At 59.4% G+C, this 15,941-nt stretch overlaps 2 protein-coding genes across 3 annotated transcripts in view; one reads left to right on the forward strand and one right to left on the reverse strand.

The window, feature by feature from the left end:
• The window catches only part of CTNNBIP1 (catenin beta interacting protein 1), a 41,789-nt gene that overhangs the window by 23,586 nt on the left and 2,262 nt on the right, over positions 1–15,941 (forward strand). The window contains exons 1-3 of one of the 2 annotated variants that reach the window (XM_084875856.1): positions 1,428–1,553; positions 4,219–4,337; positions 4,755–4,845. In XM_084875856.1, the coding sequence (XP_084731982.1) occupies positions 4,242–4,337; positions 4,755–4,845 (187 nt within the window). In that variant the 5' untranslated portion in view covers positions 1,428–1,553; positions 4,219–4,241. Of the gene's footprint in view, positions 1–1,427; positions 1,554–4,218; positions 4,338–4,754; positions 4,846–15,941 lie in introns of those variants that run through there. The other variant, XM_084875855.1, reaches the window with a different exon arrangement.
• TMEM201 (transmembrane protein 201) overlaps positions 1,453–15,941 on the reverse strand; it is a 186,721-nt gene continuing 172,232 nt past the window's right edge. Inside the window, exon 7 of the transcript XR_014794299.1 lies at positions 1,453–1,468. The gene's annotated coding sequence lies outside the window, so the exon portion shown is untranslated. The remainder of the gene's footprint in view (positions 1,469–15,941) is intronic.

The following is a 15,941-nucleotide window of genomic DNA, read 5'->3' on the forward strand; positions in this document are numbered from 1 at the left end:
ATTGTGTGTTCACCATCCCAGCTCAGGTTAACATGTCACATTTTTTACTGGACAAAAGACAAGTGCTGGGACCCTTAGAGCAGAGGCGGCTTGTGTATCTAAAGGAGCCCCTGCTGTCTGGCCCAGCCTGAGTTCCCCAGGGTTCTCCTCTCAGGGACAAGATCACCCGGGTATAAATGTGTATTTCAGTTTATATAAGTGTGGGTGTTCACGCAGCATTAGCTTCACTTTGTAAATACAAATGCGTGCAGGCAGCTGTGTGTGTATTCAGGGCCACGCGTGCCTGTCAGAGCGCAGCCGGCTTTCGGAGCAGGTTGTCAGCATGAGTCTGACTGCTGCACGCACCACCCAGCAGCCCACTCACCCGGTCCCCCAGCACCATCTCCCAACTCCTCTAAAGAGAGACCAGCTGCTTTGTGCTTGATCGTGCTGGCAGAGATTAGCTCCCTGCAGAGGCTGGGCAGGATGGCTCCCGAGCGCAGTGTGGCCTCTCAGACCACGGCCCCACTTGTCACTTCGCATCCTTCCCTGTGGCTGGGAGCCCTTCCTCATGGTCTATTACCAGCCAGCCTTCCTTCAATGGAGATGCGGGCTCAGAGCCAACAGGAGTGTGTGTGTGTGTGTGTGTGTGTGTGTGTGTGTTGGGGGGAGGGGATAAGGGGCATGAATATGCCTGTGTGTCTGCAGCGAATGTGTGTGCCTCAGTTTCTGCTCATTGCGTTTGTCCCAATCAGATGTAATTTTCTGAAATCACCTCCACTTTTATCTACGGTTTGATATATAGCCTCAGGCCGCTTCCTTGCTATTTATGTGGGTAGTTGATAGTTGTTTATCTCCATTTTCTATTCTTCAGCTCATCTGTGCCTTCCCTGGTTAGCTTCCAGAAGGTTATATCTCTAAGAGAGGGAGCAAGGCTGTCTCTGATTGACAGTTCACAGAGATTTTCTTAGGATTTAGAATGGAAATCCCCTGTTAGGTGAGGATTATGGGCTAGCTGGGAACCCATAAGTGAGAAGCACCATTACATGGGACCCTCATGGCTGAGTCACAGAATGAATAAGTGGCGTCTAAATTAGTTGCATTTTAATGGAGACAAGTTCTTGATCCCTACAGGGGAGAATTGGAGTTCTAAATGAAGCTAATCTGCTGTTTGTCAGAATTTGCAATGAAAATCTAACAGCGTGTTTTCGTAGATCGGCACCAAATCCAAACATACTTTAATACCTTGCAGCCTACCAACGACTGCAATGTCTGTTGATTGGGTGATTATGGCCTGCTCTCTTCAATTATTCATTTGCTTCTCACTGACACCGTGCTGCAGATTCTGTTTGGAAATTGTTGAACCAGTTGTGAAGGCCTAGGCTGCTTAGATGGGAGCGTAAAGGGCGGAAATGTGTGCTCATTGGCCACCTTCTGCCCCAGATCCAGCCCCGGGTGTGCCCTCTGTCAGGAGGCAGGACGGGACCAGCTCATACGAGAACTGGAAGGATCCTGGGAGATCGTAATTTTTAGAAATAACAGGAATCTCCTTCCCCCGAAGCAAGAAGAAGCAGGTAGGAACCAGTCTCTGCTGGGGAAGTGTGCTGACTTGAGTAACCTGGGCCCAAAGACAGATTCAGGCACCCGACACCCTGTAAGGCCCCTACTTAGTAATCACCGCGTGAGTGCGGGAGGTCCTTGGGACAGGCCACAGGCGTGGAAGATGATGGGCCACCTGGGGGATGGGGTGCCTGGGGTCGGAGAGTAGGACAGCAAAATTCTGAAAAATACCCCCCCTCTCTCTTTCTTTCTCTCTCTCTCTCTCTCTCTCTCTCTCTCTCTCTCTCTCTCACACACACACACACACACACACACACACACACACAGTCCTGTTGGCTCGGAGCCTGCATCTCTGTTGAGGAAGCGTGGCTGTGGCTATCAGGAAGGGACAGTGAGGAGGGGGCTCCCACACTGTGAAGCAGGACCCCCCGCCCTTGGGAAGTGCAGCACCCAGAGGAACTGGCCCAGATAAACCACTAGATCAGCACAGCGGCAGGATCAGTGTGTGGGCTTGAGCCTGGAGGGCCTGGGGCTTTGGGGACAGGGCTTGTGGCACTGGAACCCTGGTTCTTTTGTGTGTGGCGACATCTAGTGGCCAGTCACGTGTCTTCCACGCTGTCTTTCACAAGGAGAGCGCAGACTGACCACATTAGCCCCGGGACAGGGGACCGGATTGGAGATTTAATCCTGGGAGCCTGACTCCCAGTTTGGAGGAACTGGGAGCATTTCAGATGTCCCCGGAGAACACCACAGGTCGCGGCGTGCCAGCTGCTCAGGAATAAGAGTCCTTGGGGAAAGCTCAGCCTGGTTCTGAGGCTGGATTGGTACTGGGGCCTCTTTCAACATGATGACATTTGGCCCTAATTGGTGTGGGTGTTAGAGGGATGGGGAAGCTTGGACACCGCAGGCTGGTCTCCACGCTGCATCCAGCCACTGGGCTGTATTCCTCCAGCTCCTCCAGGCCCGGTGCTGGGTGCAGGAGGACAGGGAGCGAAGCTGGAAGCCAGGTGGGAAGAGACAAAAGCAAGTGCTCCAGCAGGTGCTTTCAGAACTGGGACAGCCGGGGCCATAGGACCGTGAGGGCTGGGGCCGGGGCGCAGACCCTGCTTCGGCTGTGCTGCCAGGAAAGGCTTGCTGGGAAGGCGGCTGGGAGTGAGACGGAGGACGAAAGGAATCCAGGGGGCACTCGGTGCAAAGGCTGCCGGGGAAAAGGGCTTCTTGGCATGTTCTGGAACCAGACGGGCCAGGAAGGCAGAGCGGCAAGGGGAGGAGGAGGAAGGGCAGGGCCGCCTGTGCGGGCCTCCTGGGGTTCTGGCAAAGGCCGTGGTGTTGGGGAGTGGTGTCATCTGTCTGGCTTTTTTGTAAAGACCATTGGGGCGGGGGTGGTGGTGGTGGGGGGAGGCAGTGAGAAGGGGTCAGCGTGAGAAGTAAAACCCAGAACCCAGCTTGCCCGCTCAGCTGTGCTGGGAAGTTAGGGTTGCCCACTGCACTCTGCACACCTGGTTTGGGGGTGCGGGGGCTGCCTCTCATTAGAGACCATTCTTGAGGCGCCTTACCGCTCTTTCCCAGGGACCCGCTGTTAGACCCTCTTCTGCGGGGGGGAGGGAGGGCGGGTGGACAGTTGACTGGGGAGCCAGGGGCTTCAGTGCAGCAGGAAGGCCCTGGAGGGGAACCATAGGCATATGGCCGCTACCCAAACCCCGCTGGCCAGCCTCCGGCCTGTGGCGTGGGCTTTACGGCCAGGGCCTCTGCTGGGCTATGGGGACCGAGCAGTGACGGGGACGCCCAGGGAAGCTGTGTGCAGGCGCTGGCACATCGCTGAGGCCACCCTTTGCACAGAGAGCCGCCTCCCCAGGAGGCCACCCTGCCTGGGAGCGCCTGCTGGTCCAGGGCTGGCCACCCGAGGGATGGGTGGATGGTACAAGGAGTGCTCTTGGCCTGCCCGCCCAGTCCCCCTGGTCTCCCAGCGCAGCTCCTCCTGGGCTGCCAGGGCTCCTCCCCCACCAGCTGCCGCGTTATTTCTGACTCATCCAGGAGTTACAGATCTGTAATCCAACCCCTCCAGCCTGGCTTCCTCTCCACCGGCTCCTCCCCCAGGGAAACCCCGGGACTTCTCTCCTGGGACCTTCCTGCAGGTCGGGTCCCATTGCACCTGGACACAGCTGCTACCTGCAGGAGCTGCCTGGCACAGGCGGGGTGGGCCTGTGAGGGTGGCAGTGAGCCTGGGTCCAGTGTCCAGAGCCCCGGCCGCCTGTCCCCATCGAGGGCCGGAGCTGGCCTCTGATCCCGGCAGGGGCTTTGCCTGAGAGCGGCCTTGGGGTTTGGGGCTGGTGCTGATCCCACAGCTCCTCCAGCGAAGGCCTAGCCAGCTGCCTCTGACCGTGACCCTCCCGCTCCCGGGGGAGTTGCTTGCTCTGAAAGCCTGGGACACTGTGGGGGCATGTAGCCCCTCTCTCGTGGCGGAAGGCAGAGCTGGCCAGGAGTCTGGATTACCTCGGTCGCCCTGGGCTGAGCTCTGCCCACGGCGGGGCTAGTGGGGTCTCGGGAGAACAGGCAACTTGCCACCTGCTCTGGACTCAGAAACAAGACCCTGCAGCGAGGTGGGCTGCCGGACACTCCCAGGAAGCTCCCTCCTCTCTGCACAGTCTCGTCCTGACCCCCGTGCTTCTCGCTCCGCAGCCGTCCCCAGAGCTGGCCCAGGGATGAACCGCGAGGGGGCTCCCGGGAAGAGTCCGGAGGAGATGTACATCCAGCAGAAGGTGCGGGTGCTGCTCATGCTGAGGAAGATGGGATCCAACGTGAGTGCCCCGGGCAGAGCAGCGCTGTCGCTCCGCCTGCAGCTGCGGGTCGGGGAGGGGATGCGGAGCCCGTGGCTTGGCTCTGTGGCCGGCCAGGCGGCGCTGCGTCCGGGGAGAGCAGCTCCAGCGCGCTGCTGGCATTCTCCCACCTCTCCTCTCCCAGGGGCGCCCAGGGGCACTGACGGCACAGGCCGGAGAGGGCAGCGCTTCCCAGTGGCCCTGCGCTGCCCTCCAGTCCGGCCTCCGGCCTGCTCTGCGTGGCCAGGCCCCGTTTCAGGGGTGGCAGGAGGGCTTGCTCTGGAACTGAGGAGTCAAACCTCCAGGGAGCAAAAGAGGTGGCGCCTCTTGGGGACCAAGCAGGCCTGGCAGGTGCCTTCAGAAGCGACGGTCGCCCTCACCTGCCGCTCTCCCTTGCAGCTGACGGCCAGCGAGGAGGAGTTCCTGCGCACCTACGCGGGCGTGGTCAACAGCCAGCTGAGCCAGCTGCCGCAGCACTCCATCGACCAGGGTGAGTGAGCCGGCCCACCCCTCCCAGGGCACCCAGTGACAGCACAGCTGCAGCCCTCCCGGGGTGCGGGGGTGTCCGTGAGAGACAGGAGGGGCCACAGCTCCCTCCTCTCCACAGAGCTGAGCCCCAGGCAGAGCCACATCTGGCCACGGAGCCCTGGGGGCCCTGCCTGGCCCCAGCCTGCCAGGACCCTTTCTAGGCCTGGGGGAGGCAAACTGTGGAGGTGTCCGGGCCCCTGTCACTGGAGACGCTCTGATTGCTGCATTCCTCAACTTCGGCCTGACCCCTGCCCACCCAGCCCCCTGCCAGGCCCTTGTGTGCTAGGGCCTGGCCTGAGTGCGGCCTGCACAGTGGTCGTGTGTTCCTGGCTGTGCCCAGAGGGGAGGCCCAAAGGCCCTGGCAGTCTCTGTGTGCCCCCGGAGTTAATTCTTTTTTGAGTGCCATCAGCTAATCCTCATAACGGTAGTGGGTGTCATTTGAGTATATTGTCTAGTAGGTGCGTGCTAAGTGCCTGATAAGTGTCATTGGAGTGGAGATCGCTACTCTTTGTGTTACTTCCACTTAACCGGCAAGGACACAGTTCCTGCCCTGGCTCAGGCAGCCACTTACCAGGGGCCCGGGTGCAGGCCTGCCGCTGATTCTTCACTGGGTGCTGGGTTCGCCTCCGTCTGCCGGGGCAGCAGGAGGCTGCTGGGCGCTTGCGGGCTCCTCCTTTCTGGAAGCTTTATGCGACCCTGTAGCCCAGTCTCCCACCAGCGCCTCCTCCCAGTTATGTTTTTTTCCTTGTCGCACTAGTTTGAATTATTTGCCATGAAATTGTGTGGCACGTCCGATGCGAGGGGCTGCATGAGCAGCGTGCTGAGGGGCTGGCGCACGGCGGCTGCTCTTGGACTTGCCCTTGTCCTCCCGGATGTCACAGGGCCCTGCCCTGGCTCAGGGCCCAGCTCCCAAGCTCTGACGCTGGGTGTGACCCGACCTGTGCGCCCAGCTCAGCAGAAACGTACAGGACGCCTAGCCGCTCTAGGGCCACACGCACAGGGCAGCCTGTCGGGGACCGCCTCCCCTGAAGGGGACCTGGGTGTGGAGTCTGCCCTGCCTCCTGGGGTATGCTTTCTGGAGCGCTCACCTCTTCCAGGCTGACGGGGTTTCCAGCACAGGCCCCTGTCCCCGTGCGGAACCACATCTACCCGAAACCCACACGTTTCTGAGTCCCTTGGCCTTACCTGCTTCCCACCCTGGTCTTGGCTCAGAGTGAGCCGAATGTGAGCGGGGTGGTAAGAATGCCTCTAGTAGCATGTTCTTACTGGAAAAATCAAGAAGAGCTGTAGAACTGTGTCAGTATAGAAAACAACACATCCATCTCTCCCCCCACACCATGCATGTATAGAAAAAAAGGCTGAAATAAAACACACCAGGCCTGGCCGGTGTGGCTCAATGGTTGAGCATCAACCCATGAACCAGGAGGTCATGATTTGATTCCCCATCAAGGCACCTGCCCCAGTTATGGACTTGATCCCCAGTAGGGGGGATGCAGGAGGCAGCCAATCAATGATTCTCATCATTGATGCTTCTATCTCTCTCTCCCTCTCCCTTCCTCTCTCTGAAAACAATGCAAACTTTTTTTTTTTTTTTTTAGAAAACACACAAGGCTGCTAATAGAAAATTTTGTCAGAGGGTAAAACTATATAAGGGACTTCCACTTTCCAAGTCACACGTTTTTGTAATGCTAATTCTTTAATGTGACCCGCACATTTCTTTGGTAACAAGGGGAGTTTAAAGAAGTGTTTTTATGGGAACTCTTCACCTCGCTCAGCTAACCCAACAATTGAGAATAAAGTGAGCTCTGCTGAGTCGCGTAAGGAGATCACGGTGACCTCACCTGGCCCGAAACTGCCGAGCAGTCAGGAGTGAGTCAGAGGTGTGTGGTGTGACCATACGGGCCCAGAGCCTGGCCCTCTGAGTGCGGGCCGTCCACGGACTCCAGGCTGGCCTCAGCGCCTTTCTCTCCGGGAAGCTGGCTCCTGGCGCTGAGCCTGGAGCCAGGGGACCTCGGGGAGGCTGGTGGCGGGAGTGGCTCTCTGCTGCCAGGTGCCCTGCGGGTGGCCCTCACCGCCGCGGTCACTCTGACCTGAGCCTCCGGGAAGGCATGCGCTACAGAAAGCCCCAGGACTCCAGGGCCTGAGGTGGAGAGGGGAGGGTGGCTCTGCCTGGAAGAGCCTCACAGCATGCTGTTACTTCTCAGGACACCGCGAACACACACACACACACACACACACACACACACACACACACACACACTCTGGCTGCCAAGCAGCAACCAGTCCAGTCCCTCCTGCTGTGCAGGGACGAGCCTGAGAGCGGGACCTTACCTTTCTGCCCTCCCCGTGGCGCCAAACGGCTGTCGGCTAAAATTCTAGTCTGCCTGCCTTCTCCGCGGGCAGAGCCGACCTCAGCTGATGCCACGGGGCATGCTGCTGTCATAGGCTGCGGTGCTGCCCGGGTGGCAGAAGCCCGGCTCACTGCTTCCTGTGCAGGGGCCCCAGCATGAAAGACCCCCAGAGGCCTAGGAGCAGAAGCCTAGTGTGAGTGCCTCCTGCCACCAGGTGGCACTGTCTCTCAGCAAATGCCCCTTGCTCCCTCCTGAGTGTCTGCAGCCTCTTACTGTTCCAGCTCCCCTAGGTAGGGGGCCCAAGATCACCCCAATGGATCTGTGCTCGGCATTAGTCCTGGGGTCCTGCCCACAGTCTTTAGGCCCACAAACACTTCCCCTCTGCAGCTGGAGGGGCTGGTTCCCAGGGCGCTGCTTGCCCTCCCTAGACCCAGGGAGGAGAGTGAGCTGGGCACTCTCTGCCCACTGTAATCTGGCCCCTCGTGCTGCACCCAGGCCTCCCAGCCTGCCCCATTCCCACTCTCCCCCTGGTGGACTTGTATCCAGCATCAGGCAGGTGCTGGAGACCCTGGAGCGGGGGCCTGCCCCCGAGAGCTCATAAATGGTTCCAGCAGAGGGTCCCAGTGGCCCCCAGTACTGGACTGAACAGTGGACATGCCTGGCCTCTGCTGGTCTGAGCTTGAGAGTGGAGAGGTGGCTGAGGCAGCCTGGGTGTCCCATGGGCAGCCCGCACTCAGAGACGCAGGTTCCGGGCCTATATGGTCACACCCACACATCTGTGACTACTCAGCAGTTTCTGCAAGGTGAGGTCACCATGATCCTTCTAGAAACCCCGCTTTTCCTCCTGTCTTCCGTGATATACACCTCTCTCCCCCTCCCCCAGGTTTCTACCTCTCTGCTCATCCCCTTGTGAATGCCCTCCTTCCCTTTGTCATGCTGGTCTTCTCCGGATTCAGTCCTCTCAGCTCTCAGTCTCATACCTTTTCTGTGGAAGTCACATATGCTGCGGTGACTTCCACAGACATGCACCCTCAGCGCAGACCCTGCTGCTGACCCGACTGTACGCAGCTCCTCCTGACCCCCTCACCCCGGAGGTCCCACACTCCGCAGGCCCAGATTCATACCCACCCACCCCCTACCCCACCCCCCGACCTTGGCCGTGACCGATGTGTCCTCCTCTCCTCCCCAAGTGTCTCGAACGTCACCAGCAGCTTTAATGCTGCTCCGATCTGCTTCATCTTCTCCATCTTGGTTTGAACCCCCTTTGGTCTGAGCCAGTATTAATTCTCGTCTCAATTACTGCCAAAGCTCCTCGTTGGCACCTTGACGTCTCACTTGCCCCCCACAGTGCATTTTCTACCCCCTGGCCAGAGGGATTTTTGAAGGCCATGTCAGCAGCCCCCCCCACACACACTTAAAACCTTTCAGTGACTCTCTACTGCCTGAAGTTCAAGTCCAGCCCCCTTAGCATGACGAGCAAGACCCCTGCCAGCTGCAACACCATGACCTTATGCAGCGTCAGCAGTCACAGGGAATGGCTCTCAGCTCCTGTCTCAGGCCATGGGTGCTCACACATTTCTGCTCTGCATTTGCTCTCGGAGCCCAGGAGCCCAGGAGCCCGGCCCTGACCACCCTCTCCCCCCGCCTCCCGCGGGCCAGGCCCTCATTGGCCACTCCCCCTCTTATGATTTCCATCACACATTCACACTGTTTCCTGGTCTGCCTCCTGACCAGCTCCGAGTTCCCTGAGCCTGGGACAGTGGCTTCCCTTCCTGTGTTTGTGGGGCTGGGAGCCTGCAGGCCCTGCGGAAGGCAGAGACATGGAGCCAGTTCTCTGAGCACCGTCTCCGGGCCCCTGAGGGTGGCCGGGAGGATCTGACAGCCTGACTTTGAACCAGAGGAAATCAATACTTCTCTGGGAAGGTCGCCTTGCTGAGAAGGTGCAGCTGCAGCTTCCAGAGCAGGCGGGACAGAATGCTGAGCTCACTCCTTTCCGATTGCCAGCGCCGCTCCGTCCGAGCACACGCTAACCCTCTCCTGGCTATAAAGTAACGCACCGTCAGTGCAGGAGACCAGGAAGGACAGAAACAGCGTGAAGGCTTGAATCCTGTTACATAGCTATTATCACTTTACCTTTCGTTAAATTTCCCCTCAGCCTTTTAAAAATAGGCATCTATTTCCACGATAAAGTTGGGACCTTACACTGTAAACATTTTACTATCCATTTGAACATCCAGGTTTTTTTTAAGTTATGATCCTTTTACAATGTTTTAAACAATTTCTAAGAAAACATTTTAGCAATTGAATAATATGCAGCCATATGGCTGTGCCCCACTTTTTGACCGATGTTTTATTGGGGGACATTTGTTTCTCATTTTTGCTGTTAATCACAACAGCAAACACTTACTGAAGTCCTCCTCCGAGCCTGGTTTCTTGTTGAGGGTTTTTCCCAGAAGCCCCTTCACCTTCAAAAAGAGACAGTGGCTGCAGAGGTTAAGTAACGAGTCCGAGGCCGCAGAGCTGGTCAGCGGGTCCAGGGTGTGCCACACGTTGACTATCCTGTATGAATCTTCAGTTATTTTAAGAGAATCTAGGAGTGGCTTACAGGCCCTGAGCGTTTCCAAGCAGGGCAGTGTTTACCTGAGAAACAGGTGTGACTTGGCTGTTACCGTGGCATCTCAGGAGGGCACAGGAAACATTGGGACGAGTTTTCCATTGCTTCATTATCCCGGGCCCTGCAGGCCTCTGAATGTACGGTTCTTGAGAGCTCGTCTCTTCCCGCCCCAGCGCCGCGCAGGGAACGGCCCTGCGGGTGCCCATCCCAGGACCCCGTGCACAGGGCAGAGGCCCCTCCGTGGCCCATCGTGCAGAGCTGGCATCCTGGTGCAGTGCCTCGTATGGCCCTTGCCCAGGTGTCTGGGGGCTGGAGGGACCCCAGTTTGCTAAGGAAGCTCTTGTCCTTCTCTTCCCTCTCCTCGGCCTGGGAGCTGTGGTGCAGGCACAGTGGTGCCTCACGCCTGATCCAGCCTCATCGGATCACACTCTTCCTGCAAGAGACTTCCCAGGGAGGTCCCCAGCCGGAGCCCTCTAGGCTGTCCCAGGCTCTGCTGGCTCCCGCCCTCAGAAGCCGAGGCTGCTGGCTCAGGGCATGCAGCCAGAGAGCCCCAACTAGGCCATTTGATCTCAGGGTCACACGGAACCCGGGTAAAGGAGCTGTGGTCACGGTCTCAGTCTCGGGCAACAGCAGGGAGCCAGCAGCCCCGAGGGAGTGGCCCACCCCTCGCATGGCATTCGGTCACCCCACTTGGCCCTCTCAGCAGCATCAGTGGAGGTGCTGACACCATCTCCATCTTACAGCCAGCGTATTCCTGGACTTCTCGCACTCCTTTCCGCCTCTGCTCTCTCACCTCCTCCATGCAGCCCTCCTTGCCCCATTCGGGTGGTCACTGCTCCTCTTGCTCCTGAGCCGAGGCTCCCTGATCACATTGTGCCAGGGCCCGGCCAGCGCAGCGCTGTGCGCAGCCCCAGTCCAGCTTCGGGCCTACCGCTGGGCTCTGCTGGATCCTTGCGTGGACCGAGGCTGCTCCCAGAGGCGCTGGCGGTAACCAGCTCAGGGCTGAAATTACAGTCAGGCCCCGGGAGGACTTACTCTATGGATGGGAAGCTAATCTATTTTAACTTTAATCAACGCTTACATGAGAATTACCTGTGACCTAATAACAATATAATTGAACCCAAAAAATTACATATACATTGAATCCAACTGAAAAATCAACCAGAGGGACTTGGTAACTTGTGTTACAGAAAAATAAAAATCCAAGAAAGGGTAAGGAATGTGCTGAAATGCAGGCAGCTGCTCAGTTCCGCATTCTGGTTCCGGCAGCAAAGGCTGCTTTGGCTCCCTTTGCAGTGTGGGGTCTATTGTTTAGAGCTGAGAACGATGCCCTCGTACGACTCTAATCAGCCCCCAGACACCCCCTGAGAGGTGACCTCTGCCTTGGACCAGAGTCCCAAGGGGCCGCTCTCCCGCTCACATTAGCCCACGGACAGGTGTGCCGGGCACATGCCATCAGACAGCCCGCCCTCGAGCTGCCGGTCCGGCAGGGCGGACACAAGAGCACGTGTGTAAAGAACTTGGGCACACAGATCTCAGGATGACCAGTCCCGAGAGAAGGGCACCTCACTAGGAAGCCACGGAGAAGAGGCATGGGAGTGTGCATGGAGACTACGGGAGGATATCACAGGCCGAGGGGGCCCCGGAACCTGCCCGTGTGTGACTGTTGAGTGTCCACGTGTCCCCTCAGAGCCCGGCGTGGCAGATGCCGGGAGGGTGGTGAGTGGCCAGAAAGTTTGTACAAATGGGCTCAGGACGGAGTTTATTCTGAAGACTGCAAGGGGTCCCCACGGCCTGAAGGGGAGCTGCCAGGTCAGCTGTCATCCATTTAGGGTGAGCGCTGGGGAGAGGTCATGGGGCAGAAGGCGAGGCAGGGAGACAGCTGGAAGGTCATCGTGATGGCCGGTGCAAAGTGATGTGGGACATTTAGGACCGAGGTCCTGGTGGATGACACAGGGAAGGGAGCTCTGAGTGGGCAGGGCCTCTGAGTGTCCAGGAGGGGTGGGAGAGAGGTCCAAAAGCAGGTGCAAGGTGGGAGCAGATGGAGGACTGGGCTTGGGGGAGGGGCCTGGTCTAGAGCAGGTGGGCTGGGGGAGGGGTCTGGACTAGAACAGGTGGGCGGGGGGAGGGGTCTGGACTAGAGTAGGTGGGCTGGGGGAGGGGTCTGGACTAGAGCAGGTGGGCTGGGGGAGGGGTCTGGTCTAGAGCAGGTGGGCTGGGGGAGGGGTCTAGTCTAGAGCAGGTGGGCTGGGGAGGGGCCTGGAGTAGAGCAGGTGGGCTTGGGGAGGGGCGTGGACTAGAGCAGGTGGGCGGGGGGAGGGGTCTGGACTAGAGCAGGTGGGCAGGGGGAGGGGTGTGGAGTAGAACAGGTGGGCTGGGGGAGGGGTCTGGACTAGAGCAGGTGGGCAGGGGGAGGGGTGTGGAGTAGAGCAGGTGGGCTTGGGGAAGGGCGTGGACTAGAGCAGGTGGGCGGGGGGAGGGGTCTGGACTAGAGCAGGTGGGCAGGGGGAGGGGTCTGGACTAGAACAGGTGGGCTTGGGGAGGGGCGTGGACTAGAGCAGGTGGGCGGGGGAGGGGTCTGGACTAGAGCAGGTGGGCAGGGGGAGGGGTGTGGAGTAGAACAGGTGGGCTGGGGGAGGGGTCTGGACTAGAGCAGGTGGGCAGGGGGAGGGGTGTGGAGTAGAGCAGGTGGGCTTGGGGAAGGGCGTGGACTAGAGCAGGTGGGCGGGGGGAGGGGTCTGGACTAGAGCAGGTGGGCAGGGGGAGGGGTCTGGACTAGAACAGGTGGGCTTGGGGAGGGGCGTGGACTAGAGCAGGTGGGCGGGGGGAGTGGTCTGGACTAGAGCAGGTGGGCGGGGGGGAGGGGTCTGGACTAGAGCAGGTGGGCAGGGGGAGGGGTGTGGACTAGAGCAGGTGGGCTGGGGGAGGGGTGTGGACTAGAGCAGGTGGGATGGGGGAGGGGTATGGACTAGAACAGGTGGGATGGGGGAGGGGTGTGGACTAGAGCAGGTGGGCTGGGGGAGGGGTGTGGACTAGAGCAGGTGGGCTGGGGGAGGGGTGTGGACTAGAGCAGGTGGGCTGGGGGAGGGGTGTGGACTAGAGCAGGTGGGATGGGGGAGGGGTCTGGAGTAGAGCAGGTGGGCTGGGGGAGGGGTCTGGACGGAAGAAGAGCTGGTGTGTAGAACCCGACTTGTGACCTCACAGATTCTGCCTGTGGTGCTGTGTGTGGACGTGGTGCTGGTGCTCAGGGGGAGGAGGTGCGATGCTTCCGGTTTGGCAGATGAAGACACGGGAGTGGGTGTGCAGGCACTTGCCCTGCCGCACACAGAAGGCCAGGTCAGCCCAAAGCTGGGCTCCAGGGTCCCAGCACCCACAGAGGCTGCTCAGGCCCAGGCAGGGCCCTCAGTGGCTGGTCAGGAGGCCCCGCCCCTGCTGGGCCCGCTGCATGCTCTCCCGGGTGCCCCTTGTCCTGGCAGCCTGAGAGCCTGGTGAGGGATTGTCAGCTGGGAGCACAAACCTGGAGCCCACTTTGGCTGCTGACTCCTTGGTGGATCCAGGCTGCTGTCCCCATGGCAACCCGGGTCTTGCTAGCTCTGGGTAAAGCCATCCCCTGGGAACTTTGGGCATCAGAGCTGAGACTGTAGAACCCGGCTCCTAGGCTGCAGCTGTAAACAGGCAGTGCCACCCAGTGGGCGGCGTTTGTCTGGGAGGAGCCTCGTCTGGGGCGGTGCTCGAGCCTCATCCCCCGTGGACACTTCCCCCGTGGAGGAGCAGTGAGGCCTGTTTGTCCAGGAGCCTTGCTGCCTGGCTCCTCTCTGCAGAGCCGGTAGCTGCGCTGCAGCCGGGCTGAGGAGCGGGTGGCAGGCTCTAGCTGGTGTTGACAGCAGTACAGTGAGGTCATTGGGTGAAGAGGCGCCACAACCAGAAGCCATACGGGCAAAGAAGGGGACAGAGGGGAGGCGTGCGGTCGAGTTTCCTCTTTGGCCGGTGTCCGTGAACGTGGGGGCAGGGGGGTTCCCTGGAGGGCTTGGCAGCATTAGCCAAAGGGGGGAACACCCCCCGTGTCTCCCCTCCCCTTCCTTACCCCCCGCAGCGTGGGAATTTGGAGACTGGGGCTTCCGTTTGTATTTCTGAGTTTCTTAGGCCCCACGACAAGCATGTCAAACTCAAAGGCTAACACAGGCCAAGTAAGGTTGAAGTTTATGTGGGCCGCAAAAAACAAAAGCTTCCGTTTTCATAGAAATTAGGTTTATTAGGAAAGTATGGTGTCAAAGGAGACAAGAGCGATGATGAGATGCATGTTCTCTTCCTGACACTGGCACCTCCGCTGCTGCTGTCTCCCCCACACCGGGGAACCTTGTTCGCAGTGACTCCTTTCCAGACCGACCCACGGCGGATGTCAGTGACTCTGGATCTGACAGGAGACTTGTTTCCTTTCATGATTGTAATAACTGCTCACACCGTTATACCGGCTGGGACACACAAATATTCGCTGTGGGCCACGAGTTTGACATGCTGCCCCCGTGGTTACCGCATTGGGAAGGTGTTAGGCCCCTGCGAGGTCAGGAGGCCCCTGCCCAGCACCCCTGGCCCTGAGGAGCCCTGGGGAGCCCTGCAGGCAGGGGCGCGGGTGTCAGAGGCCCCTGTCCCCCGAGTGCATGGCTGGGGAGCTGGGCCAGGAGGAGCCCGTGGCTCCAAATGGGGTGATGTGGGCGCCCCCACCCACGGCCGATGCCGCTTCTGGGAGCAGCCCCTTTTCTCCGGTGCCATCTTACAGGGCTGTGTCCTGGACGGTGGGCCCGGCTGGCCTCCTGTGGGAGCTGAACCAGTTATAACGTGTGCTGAGAGGGCCCTGTCTGACAATTCCGGACACAGACTGAGGTGCCCAGTGCATTGATGGAAAGACCTTTAAAGGACTTCAACTCAGAGCCTCAGCTGTCTGAGTGCTGGGGCTTCCTCCACCCGCCCTCCTCCTGGGCCGGCGCCTGCAGAGCCGGGATGCCTGATGGCCACAGCAGCTTCCTGCCGTCAGCTGGGCCCGGCCGGGCTGGTGCTGGGTGCGAGCTGGGCCTGGGCTCTCAGTGCTGCTGCTGTGAATTCCTGCTGAGCCTGAAACAGACCAGCCACCCATTGTCTGTCTCCCGCCCCCGACAGGGCCAGCCTCCCTTCCACAAGCTCCTGCATATTTGTCATTTTCTCTCCCCACTGACTGGGCTCTGAAAGGGGCAAAGCTGGCACTGGGCGTGGGCTGAGATGGCCCACGCGTGCCCTGCCCTAGTGCAGAGCTGTGCCCTCCGCAGTGCCCGGCCCTGCTTTCCAGAGCAGGTGAGCCTGGGACGGGAGTGTCTGGCAGGCAGCGGAGGGGGAGGGGAGGCAGGGGACAGGTGTCGGCAGCATTCTGGGTTCCATGCTGAATTTTCTCCAAGGGGCGGGGGCTGCTTTGAGGCTGTTTGGTTCCATTCTCTTTGGTCACAACATGTAATTATTTTGTGTTGCTCTTTTCAGTTTGCTAGGTGTTTTTTTTTTTTTTTTTTTTTTTTTTTTTTTTTAGTATTTTTGCATAGCACAGGTAAGATGACTATCTATGGCCATATGAGATCCTGGCCTGCGGTTCTCTTTTCCTTTTGCTGTCTTTGTCTGGCTCTGGCTCTTTGTCCTGGTGGGAAGGGACGAACAGAGCTCTGAGCCCGGCCCAGACAGTGCTGGCAGAAGAGCCGAGGCGATGGGAGGCGGTGGACGCCCTCACCGGTTAAGGGGACAGGAAGCCCCCTGACCTCCTGGAGCAGTGGCCGGGCCTGCCGGCTCCTTTGCAGTGTCTCCCTGTTCTGAGCCCCATGATTCCGCAGCAGAGCACCCGTGGGAGACACCACGTGCTGCCTGTGTGATCATCTCTGAGCTCCCTCCTGGCTCTAAAGCTCGGGTGGCTGGACTCATGGGAACTTAGAGCAGCTCACCCCCCCGTTAGGTAACGGGCCCGATCCCTCCGAGAAAAGGGGAGGGAAAGGTGTCCCTCGCCCAGGGGCCTGCTGGGCCCAGGGTCAGGCCTGCTGAGGATGGTGAAAGGAGAGGCTGGGGCACACACTGGGCAGCTGT

Source organism: Pipistrellus hanaki (assembly GCF_964339955.1).
Source record: "Pipistrellus hanaki genome assembly, chromosome: 2".
Classification (NCBI taxonomy): Eukaryota; Metazoa; Chordata; class Mammalia; order Chiroptera; family Vespertilionidae; genus Pipistrellus; species Pipistrellus hanaki.